General features: G+C 41.1%; 1 protein-coding gene across 1 annotated transcript in view; it reads right to left on the bottom strand.

Moving 5' to 3' along the window:
• The window catches only part of SLC25A1 (solute carrier family 25 member 1), a 60,947-nt gene that overhangs the window by 12,537 nt on the left and 35,278 nt on the right, over positions 1-13,132 (bottom strand). Inside the window, exons 3-7 of the mRNA XM_075832251.1 lie at positions 12,863-12,962; positions 12,526-12,664; positions 8,345-8,429; positions 7,845-7,949; positions 2,251-2,366 (exon numbers count right to left, since the gene is read on the bottom strand). Coding sequence (XP_075688366.1) covers positions 2,251-2,366; positions 7,845-7,949; positions 8,345-8,429; positions 12,526-12,664; positions 12,863-12,962 — 545 coding nt within the window. The remainder of the gene's footprint in view (positions 1-2,250; positions 2,367-7,844; positions 7,950-8,344; positions 8,430-12,525; positions 12,665-12,862; positions 12,963-13,132) is intronic.

Below are 13,132 nucleotides of genomic sequence, written 5' to 3' on the forward strand. Positions count from 1 at the left end.
TGGCAGACCAGTAGGCCATTTTTAGGCCGCCTGTTACCATAGCAACCATCGGCGCAATCGCATTGCAGGGTTGCTGCTTTGGCTACAAACCACTAAGATGCAGCGATCGCTGCATCTAAGCGGTTAATGGCAGGGAATCGGAGCTAGCTCCGGTCCCTGCCCTTACAGCAGGGTGTAAAATACAGCTGACATCCACCGCTGACGATACAGACTCAGCTTCTGAGCCCGTGTCCTCTTCCCGTCGCTACCGGAAGCCTTTTAGGCCGTGCCTCCAGGCAGGGCCTAGGAGGCTTCCGTAGTCTGCACACCGGGAGGCAATGTTAGGCCTCCGGTTGCCATTGCAGCCATCGGCACCCCAGCTATCACGTCACTTGGGTGCCGGTTGGCTTCCTTTAAACTCCTTAAATGCAGAGCTAGCTTTTGACCGCTGCATTTAACGGGTTAATGGCGGGGATCGGAGCTAACTTCGGTCTCCACCATTACAGCAGGGTGTCAGTTGTATGTTACAGCGGACACCTTGCTGTAATGGTGGATACCCGTGGCTGATAGCACAGTCTCATCTTCTGACCCCGTGCCATCCATTTGATGCAAGTATGCAACAAATTGTGGGAAGCACTAGCTTTCCATGATGTATACTTACGACAAATGTCGGGAAGGGGTTTATGTAATGTACATAAATAAACATATGTATACACCTGCAGAATTCCATGGTTCAAACTAGGGATGCACGATGCATCGAAACTTCGATACTGTTTCGATACTTTGCATCCCCAAACGGTTCGATACCGTTATTTCCTGTATTTCGATACTTAGCTGCGTAGCCGCACAGCTAAGTATAGTAACAGGAATTCCCTGTGACGTGATCCCAGGGGCATCCCCCTTCTCATTTTCTCCTGAATGCTGCAGTCAGCTTTGATGGCAGCATTCAGGGGAATAGTGGCGGAGATGAGAGGTTTCTCTGATCTCCGCCGTTATAGAGCGGGGCTGCGGCTGTGTAATGCAGCCATTGCCCCGCTCCTGACAAGTGCGCGGCGTCAGGATGATGTGATGCGGCCGGCGCTGTACTAATGAGTGGCGGCACTGAAGACAGAACATAGCAGGCGCACTACAAAACACCCCCATGTTCTGTCTTCAGTGCCGCCGCTCATTACTGCAGCGCCGGCCGCATCACCTCATGCTGACCGCGCGCGCACTTAATGTCAGGAGCGGGACAATGGCTGTATTACACAGCCGCAGCCCCGCTCTATAACGGCGGAGATCAGAGAAACCTCTCATCTCCGCCGCTATTCCCCTGAATGCTGCCATCAAAGCTGACTGCAGCATTCAGGAGAAAATGAGAAGGGGGGATGCCCCTGGGATCGCGTCACAGGGAATTCCTGTGACGCGATCGAGGGCCATACCATATATGGGCAGACAGCCCAGGGTCCATTGACGGACCCCAGGGCTGTCTTACCATATTTCTTGTTGTTAGTACACAGGCAGTTGTTAGGACATACCTAAATATGCACTATACGTACACAGGCTAATGTACTGGCACATATCTGATATATGTCAGTACATTAAAGTTTAAAAATAAAAGTAAAAATAAAGTAATGTTAAATTTAAAAAAAATACACATACGCCTTTTTTACAATAAACATTAAAATAAGTCTCAATACATAAAATATTCACATATTCGGTATTGGCGCGGCCGTAATAACCTGCACAACAATTTTTTTGCATCATTTATGATGTGTACGCTGTAAAAAAATAAAATAAAAACTGCTTTCTTTCACTTATCAATGCGAGGTGCGATGAATTTAACCTCCATGTTCCTTACATTAATAGTAATTAACCCCATCATGTACCTTACACATTAACCCATTATGACTGAGAAACATGATGCGGTTAATTACTATTAATGTGAGGCACATTCAAAATTGATCACACCACGCGCCTCACATCAGAAAACGGAAGAACTTTTTTTTTTTATTACTGTTGGCAAAGTATCGAATTGGTATCGAAATCTCAATACTAAACGAAGTATCGGTATCGAAGTCCAAATTCTGGTATCGTGACATCCCTAGTTAAATCACAGAATGAAAGTCAAATCCTAAATATAAAACTTATTTTTGTCACACTGAAAGAGTGAAATATCGCAGTGAGCTGAAGTGAATCCATTTCAGGTGACATCTGAACCATGATGAAACAGTCGGTCAGTCATCAACACGTCTGTCAGTTATTATATAGGTTTAGTTTTGTTCACATTACCTGCATTCTAGTTTTCACCACATCCAGGGGAGTGTTACCAAACACACTGGCAGCTCCAGCAATTGCTCCAAATGCCCCAGTAATAAGTGGGTTCATTGGCTTGTCAGGGTTGTCACCTGCCAAAGACAAACACATCTCAGCAAACCAGATTACAGAAGGAATTTCAGGCCCAGATAGCCATTTACATAATCTCTAGTGATCCTAGAATCTCCAGGATCTTACATGCACAATATATTCATATATGACCAGCTGACGTACTGAAAATAAGAACCGGTAGTAAAAGAGTGGTCATCGCTGCAAACAAGTATGTAGTAACTATAATAAAACTCTGGACAGTGTGCATCAAAAGGATCCACAGAACGCAAATAGAACGATTAGTAGATTATAGTATATAGACAGGCAGTATTCACTACAGCTAAACTAAAATCCTGGTGCCTGTATGCAACAAATCTCGATCAATTACGCTTTATTATGGCTAACAGAAATAAATATATTGTAATTCATAGCCATACAATCTTTCTAAGTATGAATAGAAGAGTTGATTTTATCGGAGTTCAAAACAACCATCAAAGTTTATTGTTATTAAGCCTTAACATTGAGTGGCCAGCAAATGTCTCCTAACATATCAACGGTGCAGTACACTGGATAGTACTGCCTTTCCCCCAGTAGTAGCATATTAAATCTAGAATTTACAACTCTAAACTCTAGGTGGGGACAACTGACTGATATAAATACAGTCGCTTTGTTTAGTTTTTTATATATCTTATTGCTTTCTACAATCAAAACCTCTCACACTACATAACTACGATAACAAAGCATACATTTTATCCTGCCAGAGAATACTTGGCTGGATCTGTGGTGGGATACTGGCAGGAACATCCAAATGAAACCACAAAGAGAGCATGTAAAAATCCAATTGATTCAGGCAAACGGTCAAGACCCTTTACCGAGTGCTGGAAACTTTTTGGATGATCGTTGTTAATTGTTTGCTAAATACTTTTAGGATGATATTCAAAAGATGGTAGCAGCTATACCACTCACAAATGTATATGTAAATCATCTAGGCTGGTCGCAGAAGGCATTATGGTAATAAAATTCAAGCCAAGCTAGACTTCTATACAGTGTCTTGTGAAGTATTTACCCCACTTGGTGTTTCCCTGTTTTGTAGCGTTACAAACTGGAATTACAATGGATCTAAAATAGGATTGTTAGTAAAATATGCATGCATATATACATATATATATATACACACACACACACACACACACACACACACATACCAACCAGATTACCTTCAGAAGTCACATTATTAGATGAATAATTTTCCCCTATGTGTAGTCAAAGTGTCACATGATCTGTCACATGATGTCAGTATAGAAACAAAGTACTATGCACACCAATATGGAATTTTTTATCCAGGTAATTAATTTATTTATTTGTAGCCAGTGACAGTGCGTGCAACGTTTCGGTCAAAACCTTGACCTTCCTCAGGCACTTTAGTCAATGCTGGTCCTGCGTGGCTGGCGCTGTGCCTGAGGAAGGTCAAGTTTTTGACCGAAACGTCGCACGCACTGTCACTGGCTACAAATAAATAAATGAATTACCTGGATAAAAAATTCCATATTGGTGCGCATAGTACTTCGTTTCTTTACTGGATCGGGTTGGGCCCCTACTCATGCACCCACACCATTACCTAGTGCTATCCGAACCTTGTAACTATGATGTCAGTATAAATACACCTGTTCTGAAAGACCCCTGACTCCAAATAGGTCAGAGACAAAGTTGTGGAGAAGTATAGATCAGGGTTGGGTCCTAAAATAATATCCCAAACATTCCACGGAGCACCATTAAATCCATTATAACAAAATGGAAATAATATGACCACTACAAACCTGACAAGAGAAGATCGCCCACCAAAACTCACAGACCGGGCAAGGAGGACTATAATCAGAGATGCAGCAAAGACACCAACGATAAGACTGAAGGAGCTCCAAAAGATCCAACGTGGAGATGGAAGTATCTGTCATAGGACCACAGAGTGGGACTTAATGGAAGAGTGGCCAGAAAAAAAGCCACTGCTTAAAGAGGCTCTGTCACCAGATTCTCAAATCCCTATCTCCTATTGCATGTGATCGGCGCTGCAATGTAGATAACAGTAACGTGTTTTTTTTAAAAAAACGTTAATTTTTGGTCAAGTTATGAGCTGACCAATCCGTGACAAGTCAGCGTCATACACTCCTCTCCATTCATTTACACAGCACATAGTGTTCTTACTAGAACGATGTGCAGCCACATACACAAGTGTCCTGATAATGAATACACATGAAATCCAGCCTGGACGTCATGTGTACTCAGAATCCTGACACTTCTGAATATTTCTGTGAGATTCCGGCAAGCCACTCGTAATCTCGCGAGATTACGGAGGTAAACGAGATTTCGTTTCTCTTGCTGGAAATCTCAGAAAAAAGATTCAGAAGTGTCAGGATTCTGAGTACACATGACGTCCAGGCTGGAGGTCATGTGTATTCATTATCAGGACACTTGTGTATGTGGCTGCACATCATTCTAGTAAGAACGCTGTGATGCTTGTAAATGAATGGAGAGGAGTGCATGATGCTGACTGGTACGGATTGGTCAGCGTCATACACGTAAACACGCCCAGTTAAAAACACAATACACGCCCAGTTGGACATAACGAAAAAAAAACGCCCAGTTGTCCATTTCAAAGCTCATTTGCATATATATATAAAATAGCTCATAACTTGACCAAAAATGAAAGTTTAAAAAAAAAACAAAAACGTTGCTATTATCTACATTGCAGCGCCGATCACACGCAATAGGAGATAGGGATTTGAGAATCTGGTGACAGAGCCTCTTTAACTGGTTGCCGACACAGGACGAGTATGCTCGTCCTGAGCGGCGAGCACTTCGCGCATTAGGACGAGCATACTCGTCCTGTGTGACAGCCGTCCCTGCGCGCGTCTGTGCGCGCGATCGAGAGCGGGGCAACGGCTGTAATACACAGCCACGGCCCCGCTCTGACAGCGGAGAGGAGAGAAACATCTTCTCTCCGCTGTTAACCCTTTGAACGCCGCGATGACAGCTGATCGCGGCGTTCAAGTAGAGGGGACTGCACATTGATCGCGTCACAGAAAATAACTGTGATGCGATCAAAGCCAACAACTCATATGGCCAGACAGCCCAGGGTCCAGTGAAGGACCCCAGGGCTGTCTGAACATATTTCCTGTTGTTAGGGCATACTGAGGTATGCCCTAACAACTGCCTGTGTACAATCAGTAACAGGCTAATGTACTGGCATATAGATCTATGCCAGTACATTGCAGTTACAAAATAAAAATCTAAATGATAAATCCCTTTATGGGATTAAAAAAAAAGTTAAATGAATGTCAAAAAAAAATAATGGTAAATAAATAAATACAAAGTAAATAAAATACACAGAAACACACATTTTTTATAATAAATCAAGTCTCAAAACATGAAATAATATAGACATATTTGGTATCGCCACGACCGTAACAACCTGTACTACAAAAATATACCATTATTTATTATGATCGGTGTATGGTGTAAAAAAAAATATTAAAACTGCTGCACAACTGCTTTTTTTTCTGCATTTTAATCTAATTAAAAATGTATAGAAATTAAACGATAATGTATTTGTAGAAATTAAACGATAATGTAATGTATTTAAACGAAAATGGTACGTACATAAAGTACAACTCGTCCCGCAAAAAACAAAGTCTCATATAACTACGTCATACAAAAAATAAAAGCGTTATGAGCGTCGGGATGCAAAGAGGGAAATGTAAAAAAAATTGCTCTGTCCTCAAGGCTAAAATTGGCCGTGTCCTTAAGGGGTTAAAGAAAAGTATAAGAAAACAGCACGTGGCAGACTCCCCCAGCACATGGAAGAAGGTTCTCTGGTCAGATGAGACTAAAATTTTACTTTTCGCCCATTATGGGAAACGCTATATGTGGTGCAAACCCAACACCTCCCATCACCCCAAGAACACCATTCCCACAGTGAAGCATTCCCACAATGAAGCCCGGTGGTGGCAGGATAATGCTGTGGGGATGTTTTTCATCGGCAGAGACTGGAAAACTGGTCAGAGGTGCAGGGAAGATGGATGGCCGTAAATATAGGGCAATACTTGAGGAAAACCTGTTTGTCTGCCAGAGATTTAAGACTGGGATGGAAGTTCACCTTCCAGCAGGACATGGACCCTAAACCTACACTGCAGGGGTTTAAGGGGAAACATTTATATGTCTTGGAATGGCCGAGTCACAGCCCGGACCTCAATCCAGAGAATCTGTGGCATGACATGAAGACTGCTGGACGCCAACACAACACACATCTAACCTGAAGGAGCTGGAGCAGTTTTGCCTGGAAGAATGGGCACAAAAGCAAGTGTCTAGATGTGTTAAGAGGTAGCTCCATGGGGTGAATACTTATACACATTAAAGTTCTGTTTTGCCTTAATTATTGTTTGTATCTTAGTAAAAAAAAAAAATTTTGCACCTTCAAAGTGGTAGTGATATTGTGTAAATCAAATGGTACAAATCCCTAAAAAAAAAAAAAAATAATTCAAGGTTGTAATGCAACAAAAACAGGAAAACCACCAAGTTTAGGTGAATACTGTTGCGAGGCACTGTATATACGCCTATAAAACGCACTTAAAGATTGAGGACTTTTTATTTTCTCTCGATCCCCAATTCTCCTTTCACCTGAGGCGTACCTCTTTGGCCACAATGAAAGAGAACTGGTACCACCTTTAAAGAATCCTTCTTTGAAATACTATATCTGTTGCCATGACTTGGATTAACATTTATCCAGAGCTTTAAATGTGGACACCTTTGTTAATAAAGTAGTGCTCATCGAAAATATACATTTTGAAAACCATAATGTCCACCTTTTAACACAATGCCATTTCTTAATATATGCTTACTGCATACGGTTGTATTATTGACTTCAATGTATTAATTCTATCAATGTGTTAAGGTCCTGAACTCCCTCTAGTGGCGGCTGCAGGCAACCAGATTTTTATAATTGAACTCTGAGCTCTGTATCAGAAATATGGAGATCCCACCACAATAAAAAAATATTAAGCCAGCACATCATTTTTTGCTTGTTTAGATTTAAAAAATAAACGGCGTTCAAGGGTGGACATTCACATGAAGTTCCGGACAAATAATACGGTATGGAGGAATATAGAGGAATCGTGTGCAATTTATACATCTATACCCACTACAGGCTTCTAACTCATTCAATTGCAATATTGAGAACTCTAATAACCCTAAAGTAAAGGTGTAGCTGACTGATATCCTTGCAGCCGATAGACGCTATCATTTTCATCTTGGGCTCATTCACGATTTTACGCAAGCTGTGAAACTAGTAAAGTTCATCAGCTGATAAAATGATTACAAGGATTTCCAGAGATGTCCAGGGAAGCAAACTGTGGTTTGTTGGCCACGCTGCAGGAACCAGAGATAGTTCATGTCTTCAGAGGTTACATTGTTATAATCCGGTGCGAGGGACCGGATTAAATATTAAATAAGAAACATCTTTTTTTTACCCCTATACCAGTTCCGGAGTGAGGTCATAACAAAGAAGCGGATAGCCTGGTTAGATCCTTGCTTGAGGACTGTAGCCGTGAGACCTTGATATGTCCCCTTTATGCCTAAAAAAAAGACACAATGGTTAAAGTGGAAAAAGAATTGCTTCAGTCCAGAACTACACCATCTTATATAATAGTCTTGGGAACCAGGGGCCCAGAACAAAACTTTCCCATGTTTGGGTTCTAACTTGGAACAGCTTATATTGGGATAGGAAGAGTTATAATGTTGGTCAACTAATGTGCATAATGAGAACTCTATCTGCTTAGAACATAAAGTAAAAGACAAACCTCTGAAAAATCTGTATTTTAGGAAAATACCTCAGCAGTAAAAGGATTTAGATGCTAGTGGGCAGCATCAATAAGTGGGTGACAATAAGCTGCATTCAAGCATAGAGGTCACATACTGGCATGTTCTGGTCATAGATTACAGGTATAGAAGAAATGAATGAAGGTCATACCTTGGTCACGTATGATCTCCCTCACTCCATGATAAAATCCTTTGTATTTTGGATTTGAGGAGCATTGGTCATGAATAAACTTTACCTGTAAAGAAAGAAAAAGCTATGTTTATTACTGCCACATTTACCAGTGTCTTTCCACTACAGAATATTCTACTGTAGGGTAATAGAAATGCTCAAGTTCAGTAAAACATCTTTTAGGCTCTGTTCACATCTGCGTCAGAGGCTCCGTTAGGGGCCTCCGTTGCAGATCTCAGTTTTTTCTGGACATAATCGTGCATCAGACAGCACTGTTGTCTGGCAAAACGTCGGAAACCTGACAGAACCTATTAAAGTCAATGGGTTTTATCGGGCGTCCTTGGTTTCCGTCATGCGAAGGGATCAGATGCTTCCGGTTCTCCTGTTATCGTAGTGCAGATGTGAACAGAGCCTTAAACGTAACAGTGTCTGTTTTAACAAGAGAGCATCCTCTACTTATAGAGGAAAGTAGGTTTCTACGCTAACATAGAAGGGGATTCTTTCCTGTAAGAGCAGTGAGTAGATGGACATATGTCGTTTTCAGCCTTACAAACAGTTACTATGTTACACTCAATGTCCAGCACCAGAATAGTGGACGACCCCTGCAGATTTTCACCCCAGACATAGCACTGCGATCACTGTATTTACCAGACACAATGTGAATAATCCAAATGGGCTGCCACTCATTTGTTCTAGTTTTTGTTTTTTTTTGGGGGGGGGGGGGGGGTCAAAGCGGTTGGACTTTACTGATCACACATTGATGGCATATTACATATGATACAATTACCCTGAACTGGTACCATTTACATGAAGATATAACCTACATAATATTTGAGCACCTTTGAAAATAACTTTATAAATAAAACATTAGTTATGAATAGTGATCTTGCATTACAGCGGTTTTATTTGCTATTGAAAACAGTCACAAGGCAGAGACGTCCCTAACATTGATAGCGATATTTTTCTGCATCAGACTACTGCGCAGTGTCTGGTGTAAAGACACCTCCAAAACGCAAACAACCAGAGCAAGCTTCCTATAGACAATGAAGAACGCTGGATCTCAGCTGTGAAGTCTGCAGAATTGCAAATACAGCTCTTGACGATAATATAGGCTATGACTGGTGACAATTTTTTTTTTTTAAAGTTCTCCCTTTAACATTTTCAATCATGTAATCTATCTCTAAAATTGCATGCTAGGTATATTGTAATATATCACGTGTAGTTTAGGGGCGCTTTTCTCAAGCATTCAAGGAACCCCAACAGGCCACAGTTCAAAGACTTCCAATAAATATAAACACCTACGACAATTACTCATATGCGGACACCAATTTAAGAAAATCCTTAATGCATGATCTGTTAGGCCCAGTTCACACAGACTTTTTTGGCACAGATTTTGACGTGGAAGCCGCGTCAGAATCCGCGCCAAAAAACATCCAAAATAGTCTCCCAATGATTTTAATGGGAGGCAGAGAAATTCAATGGGAGGTTCCACCTATGACCTCCCATTGAAAGCAATGGAAGGCAGAAAAAGCGTTTTTGCTTGTGATCCTCAATGGCCGCAGGTGAAATACACAGTGCAGGCAGGTCAAAATCTGCCTTGAAATTTCTTCTGGAATTTTGAGGCAGATTTTTTCTGCCTGCAAAATACTCTGTGTGAACTAGGCCTTAGGGTATGTTCACACGGCCAAATTTCAGACGTATACGAGGCGTATTTTGCCTCGTTTTACGTCTGGAAATACGTCTCAAATACGTCGTCAAACATCTGCCCATTACTTTCTATGGGTAGAACGCTGTATTGTCCACACGACGCGTAATTTTACGCGTCGTACGGCAATTACGACGCGTAAAATTACGCCTCGTAAAAAGAAGTGCAGGACACTTCTTTGGACGTTTTTGGAGCTGGTTTCTCATAGACTCCAATGAAAACAGCTCCAAAAACGGACGTAAAAAACGCCGCGAAAACGGCGTGAAAACGCCGCGAAAAATGCGAGTTGGTAAAAAATCGTCTGAAAAGCAGGGTCTGTTTTCCCTTGAAAACAGCTCTGGATTTTCAGACGTTTTTGTTGACTACGTGTGAACATACCCTAAGGGATACTTGACTAGATTTGGGAAACACTGGTTGAGGGTGTATTTATATGAGCAGGAATGTGTAAATATATGCTTAGGGTTTTCAAGGTTTCCTTAAACTATTGATGAGAGGACCAGTCTCCCCTCCTGCATGTGCCGTCACTACTATTGTATATGTATGGCGCTGCGGTTATTTGCAGACTGTCCTAATGTTCATATTTGGAGGGCAGTCTGCAAGGGTTTAATGGATGATGTGCAGGTTAGTTGTTGAAGCGATGAAAAGAGGAAATCTGCAAAGTGAGATCGCTGAACAGTTTTACTGCGACGAAAGCTCAAAAGTAGATAAAAGGTTCAAGCATCAAGTAGTTTGTCATGTAAGAAGTGGAGTTCTTGGAAGATGAAAAATATGCTGCTTTCACATGTAGGGAGTTTTGAACACATATATTCATCCCTCAACACGGCACGTCTCATGAAGTTACAATTTTTTTTTTTCAAAAGCATATTCATTTTTAATTTCTCACAATAAACACTAGGTGGCGTCACAGTACCTGTGTGCCCATGCATGAAAGCGAGAAATTACAGTTTTTGTTTTTTCTAATATTGTTTATTCAGGAATTTTATTACAGCATAATGGTGCATTTACATGTGGTGGTAATGTTGGGAAGCATGTAAATATGTGCAGTTTTTGCTGCATGGTAAACTGCTCCACTCTTCATTTGCGCCATTTTTGATAAATCTCCCCCTATCTTTATGGAAAACTCATTTTTCAATGCAGTGGTTTTCCCCATTGAAGTTAATGTGCACAATGCATGTGCTAAATAGATTTTTGTCAACCCCCCTCTACCGATATGTATAATCACATCTCAACAAGGTATGCCACACGCTACCAGTAGGTCTCATTTAATGGTAGATCATGCGGGTTGGCCTGTCACTGCTAATAGGGAAAAAAATAGCCAGGAGCCATTATATCCCATTACTCAAATCTGTACATCACACATGTCAAGGAATCCTCTCAGCCCCAGAGAATAGTACACACACACACACACACACACACAAATAATAATATAAAAAAAGTTTTTAATAAAAGAAGTTTAAAAAAATACAAAATAAAGTTGTTAATATAAATAAATATGCAAACCCCTCAAACCAAATAAAGTCATTAACTATTTTACAAGATGTGGATACATGTAGAATGGGCTTCAATCAATTAAACAACATGTGTCACACAGGATATACCCCAAATCCATGAAAACTCTACTGTGCAATACATTTTTGTAAAAAAAAAAAAAACGGCCGTGTGAATAGCCCCATAGATGTGCATTAATTTTGATGCAGCCGTGTGACGGCCATTAAAAAAATGTGTCCGTAACACGGCCGATTATCCCCGTCGTGTGAATAAGATCTAAGGCTGAATGCACACAATGCGTATTGCATGCGGCAAATCCGGAGCGTAATACAGTACCAGCAAAGTAAATGAGATTTCTGTGTTTTTCTTTTGGCACGTAAATTTACTTTATGTAAGTATTTTAAAATCCGCAGCACGCTAAATTTTATCTTGCGTTTCCGCTTGCGAATTGTATCTGACTAGTTCCATGGAAAAACGCACCAAAACCCATAGCATGAAAATGCACCGATTTTCGCATCAAAGTGTAAAAAGGCACGATTAGGTGCGGTTTATACCTGTGAATTTCCTGTGGTTTTGATGCGCATTTTCCACAGCAAAATATGCAACGTGTGCACGTAGCCTAAGGCCTTGCTTTATATATTTCTTCTGTTTTAAGTTCCATTCCTGGTTTTGGCTTCAAAAACCATCAACTGGGTCTAGAATCCATTTCTGGTCCACTGATTGTTCGGATAAATCATAAACTCTAGAGTGAACGGGGTATAGCAATAAATCTCAACCTGTGACTCTACAGCTGTTGCGCAACAACAAGCCCCAGTATGCACTGACAGTCGAAGGCACGGTGGGGATTGTAATTTTGCATCAGCTGGAGAGTTACAAGTGGAGGACTATATTAGTATCGACTTCCAGAACAGATTTTCTAACATAGGTAAACAGCAGTTGTTTCTGAAGACAAGTGTGTAGGTGAGCTCACCTTAATAGTTTCCATAGGACAGACCACCAAAACCGCCTCAGCCACACCAGCCCCCAGTCCGCACACTAAACTGCGCTTACTGTCCAGTTTCCCATTGGCATCTCGCATCTGATTACTAAGGAACTCAAACATCCCAAACCTGTACAGAAAGAAATAACGATAAAAAAAAAACAAGAACGTTTTACACAATAAGAGAGAACCATTATACATAACAAATCATTAACAATGATCCATTTGTTAGGGGGAAAATAACAAACATTTAAGGAATTTTTGCGGACACGGTCAGATAATTTTTATGGCCTTAGAAGGCACAATTTTGAGTCAGTGAGATATTTACCTTACGGCTGCCTTTGGAATGGAACCATAGAGTAAAGAACTGAGCCCCCGGTATAGCCCCCTCACCCCATGACCGTGCACTGTCTGCTTCACACAATCCCCTAAAAAAAAAAGAAAAGGTAAAGTGTAAACATGGCAGCGATCAGCAGATGAACGAGCAAACACTGATCGTATCATTTAAAAAAAAGTTAATTATCGCTGTCGGCAGCACGTCTCCCTGCAAAGGAGCGTCGATCAACAAGCTGTCTCGTTGATCAGCGCTCGTTGCACC

Source organism: Rhinoderma darwinii, chromosome 1 (genome assembly GCF_050947455.1).
Source record: "Rhinoderma darwinii isolate aRhiDar2 chromosome 1, aRhiDar2.hap1, whole genome shotgun sequence".
NCBI lineage: Eukaryota > Metazoa > Chordata > Amphibia > Anura > Rhinodermatidae > Rhinoderma > Rhinoderma darwinii.